Raw genomic sequence first — 25958 nt, 5'->3', positions numbered from 1 at the left:
TTTTGCTCTATTAGGCTATTTCCTCCTCTTCCTGCAGAACTCTGAATAAAGGTGAGCAGCTTCTAGAGCTGTTGATATAGTAAACCAATTATGCAGTTTTATACTCCACCTTAGCATTAGCAAGTAAACTTTGCAACAATTTCTTTTATAGAACCCCTAGTTTATAATTTCCATCACTGATATAAATGGCTGTGATTTGGTTAGTATGTCTACTTTTCTCTTGTGGAAGACCACTAAGTGAGTCACAGTGAAGGCCAACAAAGCCAGCTACAGATAGTCCTCAATTGAGCCCAAAATTTCTGTTGTTAAGTGAGTTTTGCCTACTTTACAACCTTTCTTGCCACGGTTGTTAAGTGAATCACTGCAGTTGATAAGTTGTAACACAGTTGTTAAGTGAATCTGGCTTCCCCATTGACTTTGCTTGTCCAAAAGTTGCAAAAGGGGATCACATGACTTTGGGACAGAGGAGTGGACATAAGTAGGAACCAATTGCTAAGCATTTGAATTTTGATCACATGATCATGGGGATGCTACAAAGGTTATAACTGAAAATCACTTTTTCCAGTGCCGTTGTACTTTTGAACAATCATTAAATGAACTGTTGTAAGTTGAGAACTACCTGTACTTGCCTGCCTTCTTTCAGTTCTGTATTTCTGCTTAATTGCAAGATTTTTAAGAGTAACCAAGGTTTATTAATTGGACTGATTCCCAGAAAAAATGTTTTTATCTTTATTTTTAATAGCTGTGGTTTTTATATCACTTTAATAATAGTTGGAGGGCGGATCTGGCGTTGCGACGGTACGGCGATCTTGGAGGTCTGAGATCGCTGCCGATATCTTTGCTCCTGGGTGGTCCAAGTGGACCACTGTCCTGAAGAGACAGTGAATGTAAAGAGCAATCCCAGGGATCCCTGTCGATCCCAGGGATACCGCAAAGTCCCTGGTAGATTCAGGAGAAGCTCTTTTTGCCAGTGGCAAAGAGGCAGCCATTAACGCTGCTGAAGTTGGGACAGCTCCGAAATGAAAGAGAACAGAAAGAGAGAGTGTGCCGGTTTGGTAAGAACTTTTTCTTTATTTTAAGATTTGAAAGGACACCCTAAGGAAAAGAAAGAATCTGTAAAAGTTTTGACAGAAGTGATTAAGCGGCGATTTTAAACAGGAATGTCAAAGTAATATATTTTTTTTCTCATTGCTGGATTTTCTATGCATGATCTTATATTTTGAAACTGGGCTGGTTTTTCTTCTCTTCTTTTATCTATTCTTTTTCTCCTTTTTGATTTTATAATATTTTAGGCTAGAGACTCCCTTTTAGTTATTTTTTTTAAATATCTTTTTCTTTTTTTAATTAATTTTTATTATATTTTTCTTGGAAAAGGAGGGGGAAAGTGAAAGCAAAAGAAACTTTGTAACACTGCCAACTAGAGGCTTGGAAATATTCTATTTCTCTTGTGACCAGACAAAGCTGAGAAGGAACTGAGACTTCTTTTCAAGGACATTGCTATTTGATAAGATAGAGGGAAGCGCATGGGAGAGTATTATTGCAGGTGCTTTTCTGGGTCTCTATCAACAGCTGGAGTCTGGTGTTGAAGCTTATTGGAAAAGAAAAGGTAATAAGTCTCTGGAGAAGAGAGTTATAACAAGAGCCTTGTATAATTAAACAAAGTGCAGTGTGCTCTTTTTATTTCTTCTAAGCTGCGCTACCCCTCCTCACCAGTTTATTTTTTGAAATAGCTATTTGGATTTTTGGCTCTTTGGAACTTGTGTTTGTTTGTTTTTTTCTTGTCCTTGGAAGTTAAATTTCTATGCTTGCCTTTTATTTTAAAGGGAAAGCTTTAGTACTAATGATTCCCTTCCTTTTCTTTTTAGGGGAGTAGCCTTTTTCTCTCTCTCTCCCTTCCTGGTATTTTTGTCTTTCCATCTACCTTCCATATTGGGGGTTTTTTTTTGGTTTATTTTTCTGGCCTTTCTTTTCTCTTATGCATCCTTTTATATCTGAGACGTCTTAATTGGATTAAGGTGTTGAAGAACCTGAAGAATTTTTCCTTTCTTTTTTTAGCTTTTTATTCTTCACTTTTCTGCCTTTTTTAGGATTTTACAACTTTTTCTTTTTTGTGTGTGTTTATGGTCTTTTCCTTCATTTTTGAATTTTTACTCTTATCTGATCAATCGATTGGATTAAGGTATACAAGAACCTGAAGAATTTTTTTATTATTATTATTACTATTTGGCTTCTTTTTTCCTACTATTTTTATTTGGAACTGCAATTGGTTATTTCACAATTGGATTAAGGTCTAGAAGAACCTAAAGATTTTGAATTGCTCAAAATGAGTAGGAAATTAACAGCTCCTGGTTCCTCAACTTATACTTCTTCCTCTCCACCATCTGAAGGACAACGGTCAATACAGACAACGTTAAGGCAAGAAAAAGAACAAGAAAAAGTGACCCTGCAGATGATTATGCAAGGAATTCAAAATATTCAAACAAGTTCAGAAAATATTGAAAAAAGAATAGAGAACACTGAACAAAGAACGGGGAAAACTGATGAAAAAGTGGAAAATTTCCAACAAATGATGATGAAGTATGATGGAAGACTCCAAAAAATTGAAGAAGATAAACAAAGAGACAAGAAGATTGGAGACATTGATAACAGATTAACTGTGGTTGAACAAGATAAAAGTGGTATGCTGAGATGGGAGATGGACAGATCAGAATTTTATCTTAGATTCCAAAACATAGAGGAAGAAAAAGGACAAAATCTAGCTGAGATAATGATAGAAATATTGGCTGAAGCTTTGGAAATAACTGAAGAGAAGATGATGGATGGAATAGATGAGGTCTATTGAGTCTTCACAAGGTATGCAATGAGAAATAGCTTACCAAGAGAAGTTCACACCAGCTTTACAAAGAAAGCAATTAAAACGCAAATTTTGCAAGTGGCAAGAGAGAAAGCATTGAAATACAAAGATAAAGAGATTGTGGTCTTGAAACAAGTACCCAGAAGAGTGAGAGAGATGAGAAGAGAATACCAATTCTTGACCAAATTGCTACTTAAAAAAGAGGTGAATTATAGATGGCTGATCCCAGATGGTTTAATGTTCACATGGCAAGAACAGAGATATAGAATTGACTCAATTGAGAAAGCTGAATCATTTTACACAGAATTTTTCAGAGGGAAAGAGGAAGAGTCAGAAAAAGAAATTTCACTAATTGAATTCCAGGAGGACTGCCAAATGATGACTGAAAAAGAAGAAGGTGCAGTAGGTGGAAAGGAGGAAGCCAAAGAACAACGTGAACCAAGATCCATGAGAGATGTCAAACCTAACTACAAAATATAACCATGGAAGAGAAAAAATCGATTACAATTAATATAAATGGACTTAATTCAGCCGTTAAAAGAAGGAAAACCTTCCATAAATTAGAGAAATTGAAATTTGATATAATCTGCCTACAAGAAGTACATATTAAAAAACAATATGAACAATTGTTGATACAGCCAAAATTAGGGAAAATATTTAGTTCCTTGACACAATGTAAGAAAAGAGGAGTGGTTTTATATATTAAAGAGACTATCCCAGTGAAATTGATTTATACGATGACGACGGAAGAATACTAATGGTGGAAATAATGGACAATAATACGAAAACACTCCTGATTGCAATCTATGCCCCAAATGACAATCAAGAAGAATTTTATAAAAAATTACATATGAAAATAATTGAACTGGACTATGCTAATATAGTTATGATGGGAGATTTTAATGGAATTGTAGACAATAAATTGGACTATACAGCACAGAAAACAATAAAGCAAAACAAAGACTCTCCCTAAATCTTTTTTTTAAATGGTAGATGAAATAAACTTAAAAGATACAGGGAGAGAAAGAAATGCTAAGACTAAACAATACACCTTCTACTCAAATAGACATTTATCATGGTCCAGAATAGATATGATATGGATGTCAACAGAATTGTTAACTAACATTCAAGAAATAAATATTGAAACAAGTACTTGGGCAGATCACAATCCAATGACAATTAAATGGAAAGGATGAAGAAGAAGATCTAGATGGACACTAAATAATACTATATTAAAGGAAAAAGACTTCACACAGTGGATGGAGAAAGAACTGGCTTTCTTCTTTAGAGAAAACAAAAAAGATACATCAATTCAGAATGTATGGGATACAGTAAAGGCATATGCCAGAGGCTTCATAATAGACTATACAAGGAAAAGAAATACCATGAAAAGATTAGCCTCTAAGGCATTAGATGATGAGTATAAAGGACTTGAAAAAGAGCTACAGAAAATGCCACAAAAAAGGACATTAAGTTAAAAATGGATATAACCAAACATAAAATGGGTCTAATAGAAAAAGAATTAGCACAGAAAATTTGAGGTGCTAAACAGAATTACTTTGAAGATGCAAATAAACCAGGTAGATGGTTAGCATATAAATTGAGAAAGGAAAAAGAATCAAGGAAAATATTGCAATTAATAGATGACCAAGGCCAAGTTTGCTACGGTAGTAAAGAGAAGAAGGAAATCATTCGAGACTATTATGGGAAACTATACACACAAGAGAATATTGACGAGGACAGAGTTAAACAGTATTTACAGAATGCTAATTTACCCCAGATACCTAAAGAGATTGAAACAATGTTAGAAAGCAATATAATGATGATGGAGTTAACTGAAGCACTCAAAAAGCAAAATAATGGAAAGGCACCAGGCCCAGATGGACTTCCAGCAGAATTTTACAAAACATTACAAAAATCATTGAATCTTCCATTGTTAGAAGTGATGAAGTTATGTTAAAGAAGAGGATACCTAAATCATGGTCAGAAGCTTATATCACACTTGTTCCAAAAGAGGAGACCGATCCATTACTAATCAAGAACTATAGACCTATTTCCCTACTAAACGCAGATTATAAAATTTTTGCTTCAATATTGGCAGAAAGACTTAAAAAATATTTAAATAACTTTATCCATCCTGATCAAAATGGATTTCTGCCAAAGAGACAAATTAAAGACAATTTGAGAGTAATCTTGGATACCTTGGAATACTACGAGGCACATCCTGAAAAACAAATGGCTTTGATATTTCTAGATGCACAGAAGGCATTTGATAATGTGAATTGGCAATTCATGTTGTTACTGCTGGAACAGATGGGCTTTGCTAGAAAATTTATTCAAGCAATAGAAGCTATATATCATAAGCAAACAGCAAAGGTAATGATAGAGGGAGAACTGACAGACTCTATCGATATAAGAAAAGGAACGAGACAAGGGTGCCCACTATCACCGCTGTTGTTTGTGTTAACTTTGGAAATGCTAAACAGAAATATTAGAGATGAAAACAATATAAAAGGGATGAAAATTAAAAAGGAAGAATTTAAGTTGCAAGCATTTGCAGATGATCTGGTTTTCATCTTAGAAGACCCACTAGAAACAGCATCAAAATTGATAGAAAAGATAGAGACATATGGAAAGGTGGCTGGTTTGAAAATAAATAAAGATAAGACAAAGATCTTGACAAAGAATATGCTATCAAGACAAAAGGAAGACCTGGCAGACCTATTGAAAATTCAGGTTATGAATAAGATCAAGTACTTGGGGATATACTTGACAGCAAGCTGCAGTACACTAAAAGAATAATTATATCAAACTTAAACAGCAGATAGCGCTAGATTTGGCAAAATGGGAAAATTTACAACTGTCATTAATAAGGAGAATATCAACAATCAAGATGAATATATTACCCAGAATTTTATATTTGTTTCAAACAATTCTAATTAGGCTTGGAAAAGATTACTTTGAAGATTTAAAAAAAATTGTGTTGAAATATATATGGCAAAGTAAGAAAGCGAGAATAAAGTTAAAACTTTTGCAAGATGCTAGAATAAGAGGAGGATTTGGTTTGCCTAATTGGGAGCTGTATTACCAAGCTACAAATTTGATGTGGGTTAAGGAATGGATAACATTAAGAAACACTAGATTGTTGACATTAGAAGGACATGATCTGTTGTTGGGGTGGCATGCTTTTCCATGGCATAAGGGAACTAAAACACAGCGGTATTTTCGAAGACATTATATACGGGAGTCTCTGTGATTAAACTGGGAGAAGATTAAAAGACAATGTTATTTGAAAATTCCAGTCTGGCTATCGACTATTGAAGCATTTTCTTATCCTATAATATACAAAAAGGAACAAACAGTTAGATATGGTGAAATATTGAATGAAAAGGGTGAACTTAAATCTATACAAAAACTAGAGGAACAAAGTATAATGATGAATTGGTTTTCATATGCGCAAATACTTTCAAGGTATGATAAAGATTCTAAAACAGAAGGTTTCTATGATAAATTGACTGACTTAGATAAGATTTTTGACAGGTACTGATGAAAAGGTGATTAAAAAAATGTATGGATACTTATTAGAAATTAAACTAGAAGAAGAACAAGTTAAAGACACTAATGATTGCTTGGGGGAAGAATTTTGGATATGGATAATTTGGATAATTTAGAGAAATGGCAAAAGTTGTGGTCTCAAAATTATAAAATGACAATGTCAACAGCATATAAAGAAAATTTGTATAAGATGTTTTACAGGTGGCATTTTTCCCCGACAAGAATAGTAAGAATGTTCAAGAATAAATCCAAAAAATGTTGGAAATGTCATCAGACACCTGGCTCATATTACCATATGTGGTGGACTTGTGTGGATGCTAAAAAATACTGGACTAAAATCCACACGTGGCTGGTAAAAATGACAATAAAACATATAGATTTGAAACCAGAGATATTTTTATTGGGAATTTTACCTCAAATATATAGTAAAGACTTGAAATACCTGATTGTAAATGTATCAACAGCGGCTAGGATTGTATTTGCTAAAAACTGGAAAAATGAGAAAACACCATCACAGGAGGAAATCATTAAGAAAATATTGGAATGTGCTGAAATGATAGATTGACATTTGAAATTAGAGAACAAGATGATAAACAATTTTATAAAATTTGGGATCTATTCTATCAATGGTTAGACAATAAAATATAGTAATGAAATATGTAGACTTTTAGGAAATAATAAATATATAAAGATGTATTCTTTTCTTATTATATCTACAAAATGATTCTAGGATAGATTTGGGATGATAATATGAACTGTCATAAAACAAATTAAGTAAAATATGATTGTTTTGTAAAACATGAATGAACAAAAGTAGTCAAATGATTGATTAATAATGATATTAATGTATTTAATATTTGATTGAAAATACAAGATTATATACAATGTAATTGTAATTGAAGACTACAAAATGGAAGCACAAAACAATTTGTAAACCAACCGGCACACTGTGTGTGTGTGTGTGTGTGTGTGTGTGTGTGTGTATGTATGTGTGTGTGTGTGTGTATATATATATATATATATATGTATATATATATATATATAGATCTTTGTTGTCTGGTTTTCTCCGTAAGATTTGATATCTAGGCAACGTATATATTCATCATCTTCAGGCTTCTGTCTCCAGCTCTGTGCTTCTCAGAGTAATAGATTGCAGCTGCTTCCTCCTTTGACTGCCAGTGGGTGGAACTATTGGGTGGGGCTTGGCTGTGTTCTGATTGGGTGGGGTGTGTTCTCATTGGTAGGGGTTTGGCTGTGTTCTGATTGGTTGGGGGTTAGCTGTGTTCTGATTGGTTGATGAATGAGACTTCATCAACGTTGCTAGATACTTCAAATCTTACGCGGAGAAACCCAACAACCAAAGATCTACATATAAATACCCACTGAGAACCTCAGAAACATTTATATATATATATATATATATATATATATATATATATATATAAAGATGACTTTGTTGTTTTATGTTTTGTTTGTTTATGTTTGTTTTAAAAACCAATAAATTTTTTTAAAAAATAATAATAGTTAGCTTTGTGAATAATGCAACACAGTTAAAGGGGGCTCCTGATGAAACAAACGGGAATAACTTCCTTTTTTGGCTTGTTACATATGAGAATTATTGCCTTTGTTGCTTGTTTTTCCTTCAGAGAAATATATTTCTGTTTTTTTTCTTTTCCTGATAGGACAGAAGAAGTTGAGTATTTGGTTGAATAGGAAGTTTGAGTGACTATAAAATATTTTATGAGTTCAATTTATTTTGTCTGTAACAACTGAATCTAATTCTTTGTTATGCACAAACTGGAGTGGAATATAATAGAAAAGACCAATAAAAGTATGCATCAAACATATTTTTGAGAAAATAGAATACATAGAATAATTGTTACAGTAGTTGTCTTCTCCAACTTCTTCCAGAAATGTTGCTATACCAAGAAAAATATCCATAGGGAAGATGTAGTATTAAGAATCTGCATAGTAATCTCCTTAGTATGTATAATATTGCTGCTTGAATTTTGGAATGAAGTTAAATTGTGTGGGAAAGTGGACTTGTGTGTGCTTTTTCAGCTATACTAATAAATGCATGATTTGAACTTCTTCCTAAGAGGTAGTCAGTTCTTATTGCCTTGCTTATGTGTAGGTAATGACCCTTCCAAATTATGACAGACCTCCCCAGGGTACTTATCACCTAGTTGTGAAATTCTGATGGCTGCTGCCCACCCACATCCCACACAGTCAGATGAACCCCCCCCCCCCCCCAAAAAAAAAAAAACCCTGGCAGGCTCATTACAGTTGTAAGTGGTGAACTGCCCATGGCTGGTAATGCTGAATGTATCAATGTAGTTAAAAAAAGGACAATAGCAGTAGGGTTTGAGTGCTTCTTTGGATACAGGCTTTGTTTCAACAAAGTGAATGCTCAATAGTAAGTGCATGTAGTTAAGTAAGTTGTGCCCCAGGATATGAGCTTTTTTGGCCACAGCTGTTAAGCAAATCATGGCAAGTTGTTAAATGAACCATGCAGTGGTTATGTCAGGGCTCCAGCAGTTACCCCCATTTAAATCATGAGTCTCTAGCTGAACTTCCAACACTTAAAGAAGATTTATTAGAAGTAAACATGCTTGGGTGTAGCTGTAGCTGTAGCTGAGGCACATCATTCATTGTCACCCTTGACCCTGGTTTTCCCCCACCCCCTGGGTTTATCGTAATTCATATTCTCCAATGGGACACATCCATAGCCAAGAGTCATCAATCATACTCTCCAGTTAGAATTTTGCGTGGCAGAAACTTGGGTTACCTAGTTACTATCTTTGAAAACATTTATGGGATGCAAGCTGACCTGCTCCCCACTCCCTTTCTGTTGGCAACTCTAAAAAGACCAGAGAAACATTATATGAGTTGACAGGTTAAGTGACTTATGCGGTTTTTAAGTGAGTCATGTGGTTGTTAAGTGAATCTGGTTTCCCCGATTGACTTTGCTTGTGGGAAGCCAGCTGGGAAGGTTATAAATGGTGATCACATGACCCTGAGATAGTGCAACTAATTAATACAAGCCAATTCAAAATTTGATCATGTGACCATGAAGAGGCTGCAATCGTCATGTGAAAAATGGTCACAAGTCACTTTTTTCAGTGCTACTGTACGTTTTAAAGGTTAGGGTTGATAAGTTGATGACTGCTGTATCTCCTATAAGCAAATAGTACTCTGTGATGGCACCCATATTAGAGGCGGGATCCCTGCATATGTGATAGCTGCAGTTTCCACTATTGTTTTCTATTTTGTTTATCCAACACCTGTGTTGTGCTTTTGAGGAAAGATAAAGGAATGAGGGGAAGTGTGCACTTGGCTTCTTCAATAGAAGCAGTTATTGTTAAACCTCACCATGCATTCTGCACCTGCCTTTTGAAAGGTGGCAGAATGGAAGTTAGTGTTTGGTCAGCAGTGCTGATAAGAACTCTCCCCCCCGCCCCCCCGCTTTGTGCTTGACTTCTGGGCTCTGTTCCTAATATTTACTATGTTTAAAATAAATGCTTTTTAAAAATTGATTTACTGTGCATGTAAATAATACTTTGCATAGGATATTATAATATGCTCAGCCTTTTAACTGTTAGTTTAGATACTGTTTGTATTGCTGCCTTTATAGGTATTCCATATAAGAAATTGACTGTAGGTGTTCCAAAGGAGATCTTTCAAAATGAGAAAAGGATTGCCTTGTCACCAGCTGGAGTTCAAGCACTGGTTAAGCAGGGTTTTAACGTTATTGTGGAGTCAAGTGCAGGAGAAGCTGCTAAGTTCTCTGATGACCACTATAGACAGGCTGGAGCACAGATCCAGGGCACCAAGGAAGCGTTGGCTTGTGACATAGTCCTCAAGGTAATAATTGTCTGTTTACTATTACACCTCTGAGATCAGTTTTTCTAAAAAAAAAGTTTCTCTATTTTGTTGTTGCAGGTGGTTGGGGGTTATTTCTCTTTTATTGGTTTATATTGGATTTTTTTTTAATCCTTGTAAGCAAACAGTCTGGAGTCACTGAAAATGAGTTGGGTTGTCATATAAATTTTCTTAAATAAATTTTTAAAAATGAAGACTAGATAATAAGGATGTGCAAAAATTTTTAAATATAAAAGAGGTAAAATTTATGGATGAAGTTTGTCTTAATGTAAAAGTTGCAGGGAAACACAATCTTCACATATTTAAAATCATTACAGTCAGGTATTGCTTATCTATAAGAGACTCATTTAAGGAAATGGGATAAATTTCTATTAATGAAGAATTAGGTGGGACAGATTTGTGTCATAGATATTTTGAATGCATTTTTGGAGTTGGCAGGAACACACACAGGAGACACAGCACTATCAGCTTCCTAAACAAAAGAAGATGCCAGAGCTATTTAATGTAAAAACCAGATATGTGAAAGAGGAATTTCAAGAAAACTCAATTGAACTCAGAAAGCCTGCACATATAGTAGACCTATGAGATAAGGAATATTAAAAGAAGCCAGTGCCACTTTATCATTGGTTTATCCTTAAATTGATCAACCAGTTTATTGTTTATCCTGGTCAATCAACAGGGAATTTGACTTGCAATATAAATGCATGAAGCTATAGAATAAATATAGAATTCTTTGTTGGCTAAGTATGATTGGACACACAAGGAATTTGTCTTTGGTGTATATGTTCTCAATGTACATAAAAGAAATACATTCATCAAGAATCATAAGATCAACAGTTAGTGATAGTGGTCCAAACAAATGTAAGTATATACAGGTGGCCCTCATTTTGTTGACCATATTCCCATAGTCGAGGGATTGCCATATGTGTGCTTCACAGTTGGCTTCCAATACGCAAAGTTAGTAGAGAAGCAAGCAGTAAAATCCCAGATCATGATCACATGATAGCACGATAGCACCTAGTTGTGGTTATTAAGTGAGGACTACCTGTGCATGCATTATGGAAAATGTTTTGAGTTCAAATTGTTAAAATAATTAAGTTTAAAGTAGATGGTTTGTATTTGAAATGAATTGTTCTGATCATCTTGGAAGCATTTCAAGCTCAAAACATCTCCCAAGTGGTGGAAAAAAACCATTTCAAATGTGAAGCAACTGTTTCAAACGTCCAAAGCAATTTTGAACTCAGGCATGTTGAATTCAAAAGTTTGATTTTGAGAAATTGCACATACCATATATATAATTCAAGGTGGCAAATATACCTAATGCTCCTTCTTATTTTCCTCACAACAACCCTGTGAGGTAGATTGGGCTGAGAAAGAGGGATTGGGCCACAGTCATCCAGCTAGCTTTCACACTTAAGGTGAGACTAGAACTCAGAATCTCCTGGTTTCTAGGTCAGCACCTTAACCCCAACAACACTGTACTGCCTTTCTGTATAAGAGAATTGCTACCGATACATAATTGCTATGTGTCTTCACGTAGGACTTGCTATGTTGCTAGTAGCTATCAGGAATTCTGGGGCCTATCCTAATTCTTCAGACATCCTCTTAAAATACTATTTGCATAGTATAATTTTGATCTATGGTAGTTACTTTGAATGTGAATCATGGTGTTAAAGTTACAGAATTAAGTCACTTTTACTAGCTAGCTTCATCATTTGAAATCTTTCACAAGCAATGCATTTTAAAAACATGCACAGCATTAGAAACTTTAGCACAGATTTCTTTGGAACCAGGACAAAGCACATCTGATAAAGCTTTGTCTTGCAGAGAGCAAACTTCAGTTGCTGTAGAGCAGATGCAAGTTACCAGGCAAACTGTTGACTGAGCAAAGTCCATTTTGCATTACTTTGCAGTGGCAACATTGTGTTAACATTTTAGTTCCACAAACTGAATCTTTAATGATGATTAATTGTCCTTTTGTCTACACTGACAACAGGAATGCTGCTGTCAATGTTTTGAGTGAAAATAAATGACTCAAAACAAGGAGGAGTCAAGTTGGTGAAAACTATTTTATCTAATAAAATAATTTATTATTTTATTTGATACTATCTAGTCTAGTGTTTCTCAAGCAACTTTTAAGATAGGTGGATATCAACTTTCAGAATTCCCTAGCGGGCATGGGTGGCTGGGGAATTAAGTGAGTTGAACTTCATCCATTTTAAATTTGCTTAAGTTGAGAAACACTAAATAATAACACATAAAATAATAAATTATCTAACTAGACAGCTTTCGTCAACTCGACTCTTCCTTGTTTTGAATAATCTATTTTCACACAAAACCAGCATTCCTGCTGAGAAATACTGAAATAACCAATTCTTAAAGTAGGGGTAATTACCCGAAGGATAATTTGGGCGTATCCTAGTAGTAATGGAGCAATTTGTAATTGCTTGTTTGTGAGTTGAGGATCCAGTTTTTTAAGTTGCTTTTGTAAATAGCTGCATCTCTGTTAGTGTGATTTTTTGCAGGAGAGTGGTGATATTCAAGATTGGGAGAAGGGTAATTGGGTCAAACAGATTAAGAATCACTGATTTATATCGATGGGCAAGATCTGTCCAGGAATTCTGTTAAGATAATTTTTCAGGTTATTACTGGTAGGTGATCTTAGGAACAGAACTCTTCATCTTTTTTTACTTTTGCACCAAAGACAAATTCCTTTTGTGTCCAATCACACTTGGCCAATAAGAATTCTATTCTATTCTATTCTATTCTATTCTATTCTATTCTATTCTATTCTATTCTATTCTATTCTATTCTATTCACAGGGGAATTTTCAAAAAGAGGCATTATTAAGCATGAATTGGCAGTTAGGATGCCCCAACTTTAAAGAAATATATAAGACATTGTCCTTGTCCTACAAGCTCATGTTCTCCAAAACAATGCAAGGTCATTTCTGAATTTTTGTGTGTGAGAGTTATAGCCCGAAGGGGAGAGTTCAGCACGAACCATGAATTATTCATTAAAAGTTAGGTACCATTTACTGAAGGAATTTCCTATTGTAAAGAAAGAGAAAATTAAATCTTCCAAACCGTTAGCAAGTGTATAGATTCTGGATTCTTCTTTTCCAATACCCTTTTGCGTTGGAAAAATATTTCTAGGTAACCGAATTAGGGCTTCCCCCTACAGTACAATTGACAGACGTTGCAGGTCCATCCAACTGAGATTGCAGTAGGAAGAAAGAGTTAAAAATTCTCTGTTCTCTTTCTTGACTTCTTAACCAGTACCAGTTCTTGTGCTTTTTCTTTTTTAAACAAGTAATTGAGGCATTTGCCAATTGCTATTTTGAATGTTAGTCCTATTTGGGGCTTACATGCCTTAATATAATCATTTATAAATTGCTAATGTTAATTAACTATATGTAATAATGTAGCTATTAAGCACAAAATTATTAAATGGCATTTCATTTGTTTCCCGTATTTGTAGAGCTATTCTACTTGGAGTTCACAAAATAAATACAGCAATTAAAGCAAAGCATGAAATGCTTTTAAAAATTAATATAATTAGAATATTGTTTTATTTTGATATATTGCATTATGAGTTTTTTGTGATTCAACTCTTTTTCTGCTCTTCTCTAGGTGAGGGCTCCAATGTTTAATTCTGTACTTGGCGTCCATGAGATTGAGCTTTTTAAATCACAAGGTACTCTGATCAGTTTTATCTATCCAGCTCAAAACCCAGATCTGCTGAACAAACTAGCAGAAAAAAACACCACTGTCTTGGCTATGGATCAGGTTCCACGTGTGACCATTGCTCAGGGATATGATGCTCTCAGCTCTATGGCCAACATTGCTGGGTATGATACCACATACTGTTTTTACTCATTTGCAGAATTCTGTTAATTGTCAGGATTCCGGCAGTTACCCCAATTAAATCATGAGTCTTGATCCAAATTTCCAAAACTTCAAAATGATTTATTGGGAGTTAACATGTCCGGCACTGCCTGGGTGTAGCTGACTCTGAGACACATAATTCATTGTCACCCTTGACCCTGGTTTTCCCCCATTCCCTGGGTGTATCATAATTCATATTCTCCAATGAGACACATCCATAGCCAAGAGTCATCAGTCATATTCTCCAATTAAATATTTGTGCAGCAGAAGCTTCAGTCACCTAGTCACTATCCTTGAAAAACTATTTATGGAATGTACTTTTGATTTCCAAGCTGCCGCACTGCTCTTTCAAACCCCTTTCCTCCCTCCCTTTCTATTGGCAACTCTAAAATGACCATAGAAATATTTTATGAATTGACATTAATAAAGAATTTGATATGGAGTGGAATTCATATTTAAGACAAATGTGTGCTTTCCTCTTCAGCGAGCAGAACAAATTCATTGCCCTTAAGCAGCCCAGACAGAGGACAAAGAAATTCCAGTTTCTAACAACTGGAAAGTTCTCAGAAAGTAGTGCCTTCAGATAATCCTCAATTTATGACCACTTCTGTTGCTAAGCAAGACAGTTAAGAAAGTTTGGTTCCATTTTATGACCTTTCTTGACACAGTTTTTAAGTGAATCATTGCAGTTGTTTAAGTGAGTCTGGGTTCTCCATTGACTTTGCTTGTCGAAAGATCACAAAAAGGTGATCGTATGATCCCAGGACACTACCATTGTCATGCATAAATCCGGTTGTCAAGCCTCCGAACTTTGATCATCTGACCGTAGGGATGCTACAATAGTCATAAATGTGAAAAATGGTCATCTTAGTGCAAGGGAAAAACAAAAATTTGAAGCCATCATTTATTTATTATTTATTAATCAAATTTATATAGTGTCCCATCTCACAATATACTCATATCCACTAGTTCATGGGTTTCAAACTCAAGGCCCACCGACCAGATCCAACCCATAGGCTGCTTAGATCTGGCCCACGGGCCCGCCCTGGAAACAGCGAAGGACCGGCCCATGGTGCCTCTGCCAGTGAAAACAGAGCTCAGGAGGGCTGTGTGCGTCCTCCCAGAGCTCCATTTTTACTGGCAGAAGGTTGCAGGAGGCCATTGTGGCCAAAATGGAGCCTGGGAAGGCCGCACCCTGAGTGCCATTTTCGCTGGCAGAGGACTGCAGGAAGCCATCACAGCCGAAATGGAAGCCTTGATGAGTGATGTTGAGTTGGCCAGACCCCCTCGCCCCAAGACCAAACACAACCCTGATATAGCCCTCAGTGAAGTCGAGTTTGACACCCCTGCACTAGTTGAAGAAGGAATTCCCTGTGACAGGAAATTTGACACTGAAGGAGGAGATATGCTACAAGAAAAGCAGAAAGAAAATCGTGTAGTAATTGTAAATAAATCTTTTTATGTTAGATTAACAAACATCTTGTCCTGCAGGAGTTCAGGGTGGCTTCCTCATAGCCACCATTTGAAGTTGGGTTCAAAATATTTGTTTTGCTATTTTGAAGTTTTGCTGTGAGCTTTTGTAGCTGATGATGTGTTTCCATGGATTTAACTTCTTTGTATATGAACTGCTTTCTCAGGCTGACTGAAGCAGGACTCATATTTTGATACCAGGAGCAATTGAAGCATACACACAACTGATGGCAAATCGATTGATATAATAGTGTCAGTAACAATGTATTGTTCACAATTAGTAGCTGTGCTTTAACATGGTTTTTTCATTCCATGATTCACATTGTATCCAGCTTTCTGATGACCAGTTGTGACGCATTCTTTCTTTCAGTTACCAGATTCATTTGAACTATGCTTTATGCTATGTTGGTTATGTGAATGGGAACAGAAGATAGGTAGATCAGCAAATGCTACACTCTGAAGCCACACACAGAAACCATACTATATCTATGGAGAAATGTAAATGCAATAATACTGATTGCTGGTTTTCCTTCTTTTAACAGTTACAAGGCAGTTATACTCGCAGCTAATAATTTTGGTCGTTTTTTCACCGGTCAGATCACGGCAGCTGGCAAAGTTCCTCCAGCTAAGGTATGTGTGGGAAAAATGTGTTATGAATCAATCATAAGCAGGTTAGCATTGCTCTTTGTACCTTCATATGCTGATTACAATCTCTTCTAGTGAGTTTTCTTCTCCAGAGACTCTTTAGCCTTTCCCTAGTAAATCAAATATACTTTTGATGTTGGCAGTGATTTGTTAAATTGTAACAAATACTGAGTTTACAAATTAATGTCTCTGAAACTAAAGCTTAAGATATACAGATTATAAAATCAATATAAAATCTGGTTTACTGTTGCTGGCAAACAGTAAAATGTCTGTCACTTCTACATGTGACAGGAAATTTGACATATGTCTGACGAACTGCTATTACGGATAGGGTAATCCTGTAATTTTAATCTTGACTTCAGGCTAAACAATATGACTATTCTAGTCATTAGCATCATAACTGAAATAACTTTCTAAAGTGATACGTTTCTTTACAGTCCCGTATAGAGTCATGCAATCTTTTGCAACATTTGTGTTCTATTACTACAATACAAAATACAATTTGCTAATACTGTTTGATGGATTTCTTACATTATCTCTTCCAAAGTGGAAGACAATTACATCCATTCCACACCATGTTTTAAAATATTAAATGATTTTCTCATGTGCTGCAATGTTTTCAGTATTACTATAAAAGTACAGAAACGTAGCACCAAATTCTTCTGAAGGAGAAAGAGTAAATTCCATTCTTCTCAGCTAACCGAGAAACTACTTACCTTGGCAATCATAAATTAACTGATGTCTGTTAATGATAACATAATTCTTGCCAAGAATGCTGAAAATTCTTCTCCAGGTTATACAAATAGTTCTTTGCAAATATGTATTGAAAGTATGACTTAGTATCTGATAGAATCTTTTGAAATCAAGCTTTCATTCTTTATAATGTTGATAAATAAACTTGAGATTTGTGAACAAAGTTTGGCAAAATCCCATTAGTCTAAAGCTAAGCCCAATCAAACGTGATGTTTTCTCTCTGTGTCAAGCAGGAGGGAGATAAATTACGCAGAGTTACAATGAAACATAGCATGATGTGATGCTCTATAGAATTAAAGCAATTCAGTATGATTACTTGTCCTTCTGTTTTGTTTTTTCCTCCTAATTATTGTTTAGTGTTCCACAATTGCTAAGTGCAGTGGAACTGCACTGGGCTTTTTAAAAGATTTTACTCCATTAGATTCTTTTCTAAATACATGTTTGCAATTTTGAAAACAACATGGTTCCTATAAGCATACTTACATTTCTTGTTGGGTAACCCAGTAACGCTGTGTTTATAATGGCACTGACATAGTCATGCACCTGACTAGCTGTTTGTGTTTCAAGCAATGCTGTAGGGGAAGAAACAGAACCTGGAGATGGAGTCAAGAGACAACTCAGCCGAGAATTGTTATGTGTCCACAAATGCTCCAATTCCATTGACTCTTGCCTAGTACCAATTTAGTGCTGACAGTTAGTTGACTAGATTTTGGTTATAGGCATGAGCAATAAACCTACTTAACTGGAACTTAACATGTGATCCTGATTCTTTGCACTTGACAAGCACACACTGGAAATTGTTTCGGACATTTTCTAGATGTTACTGAAGAAATTAAATTTTTAAACCACTGCTATTTACAGCTTTTGTATGCAATCAAAAGAACGAGGCATATGACTATTCCAGAAATATTTATTTTTAACACTTATTCCAGTTTTCTAAAGCTGGGTAATCAACTGAGAATCAGACATTCCCCTATGGGAGAATTCAACAGTACTTGTAGTGATTGCTAATCCCCCCCCCCAGCAAAATCCTTAAGATTTGGATAACTGATATACAATACCATTGATTGGTTAATATTTTCCTTTTCAAGAAGCTTTATGTTCTTAGACAAACAGCTGCTGTTGGCTGCTACTTAAAACAATCCTATATCTTCACTTAATGTTGATTCATGTCAGCCATTTAGTGTTTACAATTTAAATCGGTATAAGTTATTATAATTATTTGCTTTGATGTAGGTTCTGATCATTGGAGGTGGAGTTGCTGGATTAGCATCTGCAGGAGCAGCTAAATCAATGGGAGCTGTAGTTCGTGGATTTGATACCAGGTAGACATATATGAATCTTAAAGATGTATTTATTTTGTTCCTTCCTGTCACTGTTGACTCCTGGCAACTGTCTGCACTAATCCCTGCAATTTTTTTGGCAAAGTTTTTCAGAAGTAGTTTGCTGTTGATACTTTCCTGGGTCTGAGAAGGTGTCACTGGCCATCTGCTTTTGTGTCCAAGGAGGGAGTAGAACTTACACTCTTCCAGTTTCTAGCCTGGTTTCTTAACCACTATATCAAAGTGGGTCTCAGAATTTATTAGTTAATAATTCATTTGTATTCTGTTGTTCCTCAAGGATAATCAGAACGCTTGCAAAGAGTTTATTTCCACACATAACTTTGTGGCTTTTCTCCCCCAGAATTATTGAATAGTCAAGTAGGTTGCATGATTGAACATCACTATATTACATAGTGTAAGGAATAATTCAGATTTTTTGGGGTTGCGCCTTAGTAATTCACATAAGATTTTGGACTAAAGGAATATCACCTTGACTTAACTTGTTTTGAAATACAAATACATTCATATAGTGGGTTGCTACTATTTTCTTTCATTATTGTTATTTTTTGACTTCATAAAATTACCTATAGTTCTGGAACTTCCTGAGGGCTTCTCTTCAAGGTATTCATTAGCTCTAACCCAGGGGTGTCAAACTCATGTTGTCATGGCAGTGTCACATGACAGGTTGGAACTTTTTTCCCCTTCGCTAAACTAGGCATGGGCAGCATGTGATGCATCTGACCCATGGGCTGGGAGTTTGACAGCCAGGCTCTAACCCTTTTTAACGCCTTTTGAGAAGCGTGAAGGTTGGCTAAGTGGTGCCACCTGCTTAGACAATTCAGACTCAGGTTTCTTTCTTTTCTTTTTGGGATTATTATAGTATTTCAAAGAATTAAAGCCACTTTAATATTTGTATATTGGAATGTATGGGATAATCCATAGTATTGCATTGTTATTATACAGGTAGTCCTTACCAACTACTTATTCAGCAACTGTTGAAATTGCGATGGCACTGACCAAGTGGTATTTACAACTAATCCTTGATGTTTCAGTTGTCTCAGAGCCCCACAGTGACATGATCATGATTTGGGCTGTTAGCAACCAGTTTGCAATTATGATGGTTGCAGTGCTCCATAGCCATGTAATTGCCATATGCAATCTTCCCTGGTGGCTTCCTGTGACCTAAGTCACAAGTTACTCCCAATGGCTCTTTTCAGCCATTTCTCTTTATGTATTCAGGAATATGTTGAAAGACAAACAGGATGCATTTTAGCCATTCATTCATCGAGAAGATGAAGAAATGAAAAGAGATTCTATAGCTGTAAAGCTTGAACATAATAGTAGTTCTCACTTAAGTGTGATAATTGACCGGCAAATCTATCTCTAACTGATTGTGGCCATAAAGCATGCCCATCGTGCGACTACACTGGCTTATAATATCCACTTCCAGTCTTTAGGTAAAAAAATCATGTGGTCATTGTTTGTAGCCTCTTGCTGGCTGCCCTATTGACTTTGCTTGTTGGAAGCTGTGAAGATCACAAACAGCAATCATGATTGTGATACATTGCAGTGTCATGGCCAAATGCCAAGCGCCCAAATCACCATCACGTAACTGAGGGAATACTGGAATGGCTGCAACTATGATGCCTAGTTTTAAATCTTCTTGTTTGCCGCTGTTATAACTTTGAATAGTTGCTGAACAGGTGGTTAGTGAAAGAGGACTATCTGTATTTGGAATTGTAGTCTCAAATTTGATTTATTCCCTTCTTATTTTCAGGCCATTCAGTGTGATATCCCTATCCCCATTACCACCTTGAGTGTTTATATTATTGTCAACTAAAAAATACTTTTTTGGTCTTTTTAATTGCCGGCAGAAAGGGAGTGGGGGAAAGTAGTACATTCCTCAAATGCTTCTTGGCAGCCGAAGCTGTTGGCGCACAAGATTATTACTGGAGAGCATGATTGATGACTCTTGGTTATGTATGTGTCCCATTGGAGAATATACATCCAGGGGGTGGGGGGAAGACCAGGGTCAAGGGGGAAATGAATGATGTATCTTAGTGTCGGCGGCACCCAAGTAATGCTGACATGGTCACTTCTAATAAATCAATGTTTTTTAATCTGAGAGATGCAGCTAGAGACTTATGATTTGAATGGGGGTGGATTTGTCAGAGCCCTGACAATTATTTTGTTCTTATGCTCCTTCTCCTCATAAACAAAGCCACAGTGGTACAACAAAAATTATGATGAGAGCTATCAACAATAAAATCATAATATCAAGACAGTAAAAACAATAAAATATAGAAAATAAAATAAAGTTTGTTTAGTAAACAGATAGAGATATTCATTCATTTGTTCATTCATCGTATTTACATAGCTGCTTATCTCATAGAAAAGTGAAGGATCTTTATATGAACATCCTTTGGCTTACTGTTTTCTCATGGTGACTAGCACTTTTGTTTGACCTCCAGGCTTCCTGAAAATTTCAATTTTTATTACATCCCTGCGTGATTAAGAAAGCAAGTAATTCCAGGCATTATTTCTGTACTGAAATAATTCTTATTGAACAAACTCATTATCACTTTAGTTACACATCTGAATTTATTCTAAGCTTCTGTTGGAGCTCAATTTTAAGGGAGAATATGATTTTCTGGTTGAAGACTCCTGCGCAGCCTTTTTTCTGCTATTATGTTCTGTATATTATTTGTTTTTTTCTTTGTTATTAAAGATTTTGCTTTATTTTCTACTTGGCAGAGCTGCTGCGTTAGAACAATTTAAATCACTAGGTGCTGAGCCTTTGGAAGTTGACATAAAAGAATCTGGGGAAGGCCAAGGAGGATATGCAAAGGAGATGTCCAAAGAGTTTATTGAAGCTGAAATGAAACTCTTTGCTAAACAATGTCAGGAAGTTGATATCATTATTACAACAGCACTTATTCCTGGTAAGTATTCTGTAGAATAGAGATTCATTTTCTCTAGAATGTTTGATTGGAGTAATAATCTTTGCTCCAACTCATATTGAAGAAAGTAAGTTAAAGGGTAAGAATTTATTGACTGTAGTTCTGAAATGGTGACTGACATGACTTTAGTACCCAACAACATGGTGATTTTTGCACTATGTGTAAAATGTGTTTTTGTGAATGACCCCGTCCAAATTTATGCAGGTAGTCCATGATTTATGACATAATGGAGCCTGCCTATCACAGTCGTAACTCATACAGTCGTAAAATGAGTTTGTTTTTTACAGTTGTTAATCTCCACAGTCATTAAGTGAACCTGCTATCATTAACCAAATGCTGCGGTTCTTAAGCAGACCAATTGTTTGCTATGGGTGCTGTATTATGGTACTGAAAAGCAGAACTAAATACCAATTTTCAGAAAACTATCATAAAACGCAGTGATTTGACTGAGATGCTGTGCATGCAGACTGGCAAAGTAAGGTCACATAAGTGGTGGGGAACTTTGAATCCATAAGTACCTCTCAGCTAGATTTATCAAAGCTTGAAATGGTTACTAAGTGACCAGCTGTAAGTCAAGGACTACCCAGAGGTGGGCTGCTGGGGGTTCACAGGGATTTGGGAGAGCCCCTAGCTAAGTGCCATGCAGTTCAGAGAACCCCCAAATCCCACTCCTGGCTGCCCCGCCCTGCCCCGCTCACCCCTCCCAGGAGTCCCCACATGGCCAGTTTTGAATGCAGGTAAGTGCAAGGCGCACGTGGAGGCTTGGGAAGGCTGGAAATGGGCCCTTTTCCGGCTTCCAGAGAGACTTCGGAGCCCAGTGTTGGGCTTCAAACACGCCACCAATATCACCCGACACATTACCCTAGCAGTTCCTGATGGTCCCGGGTCCAGACGCCTCGGCCGCAACGCTTTGCCTTGTGCCCACCAGCTGGGAAGCTTCGCATGGACCTGACATATTACCCTGAATGGTCCTGATGATCCCACCTTGCCTCGTGTCGGCGCGACCAGCTGGGAAGCTTTGCGTGGACTCGTCAGCTGCTTGGTGGTGTGCGTTCCTTTGGGCACACCGCCTGCTCTCGAGTGGACCTGTCAGCTGTTGGGCGGTGGGCATTCCTCTTTTCAGTGCCACCAGGTGGGAGGCGTTTTGCACTGGCAGTTTTGGGGGTTATTCTGGGATTGGCGGCATGAATGGCGGGGTGGGATGCGGCTCGGCACGGGGCTCAGCTTGGAGATAGTTTTGCAGGGTGGGGGTGCGCAAGTAGTTGGGGCGGATGTTGGATAATTAAGCGTTTCTGGGGCGGATTTTAGATAATTAAGGGAAAAGGACTATAAACAGCGCTGAGAGGCAGATGCTCTCAGCGCTGGCTTTGCTCGGGAATTACCATTTGTTGCTGAGTGTTGGAGGAAACAGACCACAATGAACAAGTCTTGCCACAAACAGAACGTGAGTAAAAGTAGTTTATTGGTGAAGTTTCATCGTGTTCCAGCGGAAGCTGACACCCAGGGAGGCCGTTTTCGCCCTCCCGGATGCTCGAGGAAAGCCTTTGGAGCCCAGGGAGGGCAAAAACGCCCCCCCTGCCATGATACAGGAGGCCAACTAGGCCACACCCACCATGGTCACGCCCATCCAGCAACCAGGCCGAAAGCCCTTTGCTAAAATATTTGAAGCCTACCTCTGGGACTACCTATAAGTTTATGTAAGTAAGACTGATTCTCTGGAAATTTGCAGAACTGAAAAAGCTCAACTGTTCTTTTTTATCTAGAGAAAAGTGACAGAATGGATTATTTCTATTAAGTATAGCTTACAACTTTAGAATTTTTTTTTGTCTTTTCAGGTAAAAAAGCTCCAATCCTCTTTCGAAAAGATATGATTGAATTGATGAAGGAAGGGTCAGTGGTCGTAGATCTAGCTGCTGAAGCAGGGGGGAATATTGAAACTACAAAGCCAGGGGAACTCTATGTTCACAAGGTAGCTTTATCAGGTTCTTTATAGCTGTGTTTTTTTAGTGTAAAGCAAGGAGTTCCTAAACTAACTGTCTCATCCTAGTGCTCTATGAAGTGATTATTTCCTAATATTTCTTATCTCCCAAATATTTAGGATTCTGAATATTGTAGTTATCTTATACTTAAACAACTTACACAATAAGTTTCCTTACTTTGTTAACTCACAGCTCAGTGGAACAAATGTTCAAACAGACTTGTTTTAGTCAATATAGGCAAAATGTTGATCATTAGAATAGAACAGAATAGAATTCTTTATTGGCCAAGTGTGATTGGATACCCAAGGAATTTGTCTTGGTGCAAATGTTCTCAGTGTACATAAAAGAAAAGAATCGTAAGGTACAACACTTAATAATAGACATAGGGTACAATAAGCATTCAAATCATATTAGGAAACAGTCAATATAGATCGTAAGGATACAAGCGACAAAGTTACAGTCATACAGTCACAAGTGGGAGGGGATGGGTGATAAGGAGTGATGAGAAGATTAATAGTAATAGTAATGAAGACTTTGTAAATAGTTGGACAGTGTTGAAGGAATTATTTGTTTAGCAGAATGATGGTATTTGGGAAAAAACTGTCATTGTGTCTAGTTGTTCTGGTGTGCAGTGCTCTATGGCGTCGTTTTGAGGGTAGGGGTTGAAACAGTTTATGGCCAGGATGTGAGGGGTCTGTAACTATTTTCACAGCCTTCTTTTTGACTCATGCAGCATACTCGATTGAAGGCAGGTTGGTAGTAATTTTTTTTTCTTCAGTCCTAATTACTTTCTGAAGTCTGTGTCTGTCTTGTTGGGTTGCAGAACCAAACCTGACAATTATAGAGGTGCAGATTAGTATATTTAGTGTTCCACGGACAGACACATGCAATATACAGTAACTACTTGGGTTTGCTAACAGGTCATCCTCATTCTATGACCATTACATTCAGCAACCTTTCAAAGTTAATGTCGGTTATGATCAGCCCTTGGAGTTCTGACTGTCCCAGCACACTATGGTCACCAGTTCACTTTTATGATTGGTTGCAGTGCCCTATGATCACCATTTGCAAACTTTCCTGCTGGCTTCCCCAGAACGTCACTGAGAAAGACAGCAGGGAAGGTTGCAAGTCACTGGGCTAAGTCTCCCCAATTCTTGCATCCTCCCCCAACCTTCTGCACTTGCACTATGCTCTTGGTCACGCTCCCCTCCCCAACCCACAGCAACTCTCCCTGATTCTCACCCTCTGACCCACACTGCATCTCTCCCTATCTCCGTGCACCATTTTGGTCTTCCTCCACTTGGCCGCACCACTTACCAGTCTGGGATTTGCAGTTTCCTGCTGGTTTTCCTTCTCACTTTGACTATGGGAGGTCAGCAGGAAATTGCCTTGCCTAATGGATTGTCGGATTTAGTTAATAACAATGGGGACTGCAGCAATTACTTTCAGTAAGTGATATAGTAATGCTTTATGATTGCATAAAGCTTAGCTATAGAACTTCTGGTCCCAATTGCCATTATGTGTTGAAGACAACCTTTATTTCCTTGTAATATTTTTTTCAGATAAATTGTGTTATAAATAAATAGGCTTATGTAAATAAATAAAATTAAACTGTAAAAGCATGAAGTATGTTAATTTAGCCTTTTCTAATTTAACGAATAACTCTTTTTTAAAATAAAATAAAATCTCAAGGCCTCTAAACTCTGCTAAACAAATAATTCCCTCAACACTGTTCAACTATTTACAAAGTCCGCACTACTATTACTGTTAATCTTCTCATCACTCCTTATCACCCATCCCCTCCCTCTTGTGACTGCATGACTGTAACTTTGTCTCTTGTATCCTTACGATTTATATTGACTGTTTCCTAGTACGATTTGGTTGTTTATTGTACCCTATGACTATCATTAAGTGTTGTTGTACTTTATGATTCTTGACTCTTGATGAATGTATCTTTTCTTTTATGTATACTGAGAGTGTTTGCACCAAGACAAATTCCTTGTGTATCCAATCACACTTGGCCAATAAAGAATTCTATTCTATTCTATTCTATTCTATTCTATTCTATTCTATTCTATTCTATTCTATTCTATTCTATTCATTGAGCTCCTAAACCAGATTTGATAGAAGACTTTTAGACATGTCTAGATTACAATCTTGATTGTAAGCAAGAATAAATCCATTAACAACAGTTAATTGCCTGAAGATATAAATTCCTTTTATAGCTTCAGTATTTCAACTTAATAGCTTCTTCCTCCTGGTTTTCTGAAATAATAGATACTTGTTGTTCTTGGAGGTCTTGAAACCAAGTTGCACTGTGTTTACTTAACAAGTCACCTTCATTCTAAGAATCACTGGTTCACACTTTAACCCTTATATTTATTAATCAAGGCAGGCCTATAGACATGGAAGATGCCCCTCTATAAAGTCAGACATTGCTTTCAAATTTCTTTTTCCTTCCCCCCACGCCACAAATTATATTCTAAGTTTATTTAATCATATGTACAAATGTATGACAAAAGATATTAGATACGTTAGGCCTGGAACCCTGAAAAAATGGCTCCAGGCCGCAGCAATAGCAATAGCACTTAGACTTATATACTGCTTCACAATGCTTTACAGCCCTCTCTTAGGTGGTTTACAAAATCAGC

At 36.7% G+C, this 25958-nt stretch overlaps 1 protein-coding gene across 6 annotated transcripts in view; it reads left to right on the top strand.

The window, feature by feature from the left end:
- Positions 1–25958, top strand: part of NNT (nicotinamide nucleotide transhydrogenase) — a 74212-nt gene that overhangs the window by 10409 nt on the left and 37845 nt on the right. For all 6 annotated transcript variants that reach the window (XM_026716307.2, XM_026716339.2, XM_026716316.2 and 3 more), the window contains exons 3-8: positions 10044–10273; positions 13924–14141; positions 16191–16278; positions 18283–18371; positions 21123–21310; positions 23164–23297. In XM_026716307.2, coding sequence (XP_026572092.1) covers positions 10044–10273; positions 13924–14141; positions 16191–16278; positions 18283–18371; positions 21123–21310; positions 23164–23297 — 947 coding nt within the window. The remainder of the gene's footprint in view (positions 1–10043; positions 10274–13923; positions 14142–16190; positions 16279–18282; positions 18372–21122; positions 21311–23163; positions 23298–25958) is intronic.

The sequence above is a fragment of the Pseudonaja textilis genome, chromosome 2, assembly GCF_049901715.1.
Source record: "Pseudonaja textilis isolate UNSWEBS1 chromosome 2, rPseTex1.2, whole genome shotgun sequence".
Classification (NCBI taxonomy): domain Eukaryota; kingdom Metazoa; phylum Chordata; class Lepidosauria; order Squamata; family Elapidae; genus Pseudonaja; species Pseudonaja textilis.
Note: the sequence above shows the minus strand (reverse complement) of the source record. Positions and strands in the feature narration are given on the sequence as shown.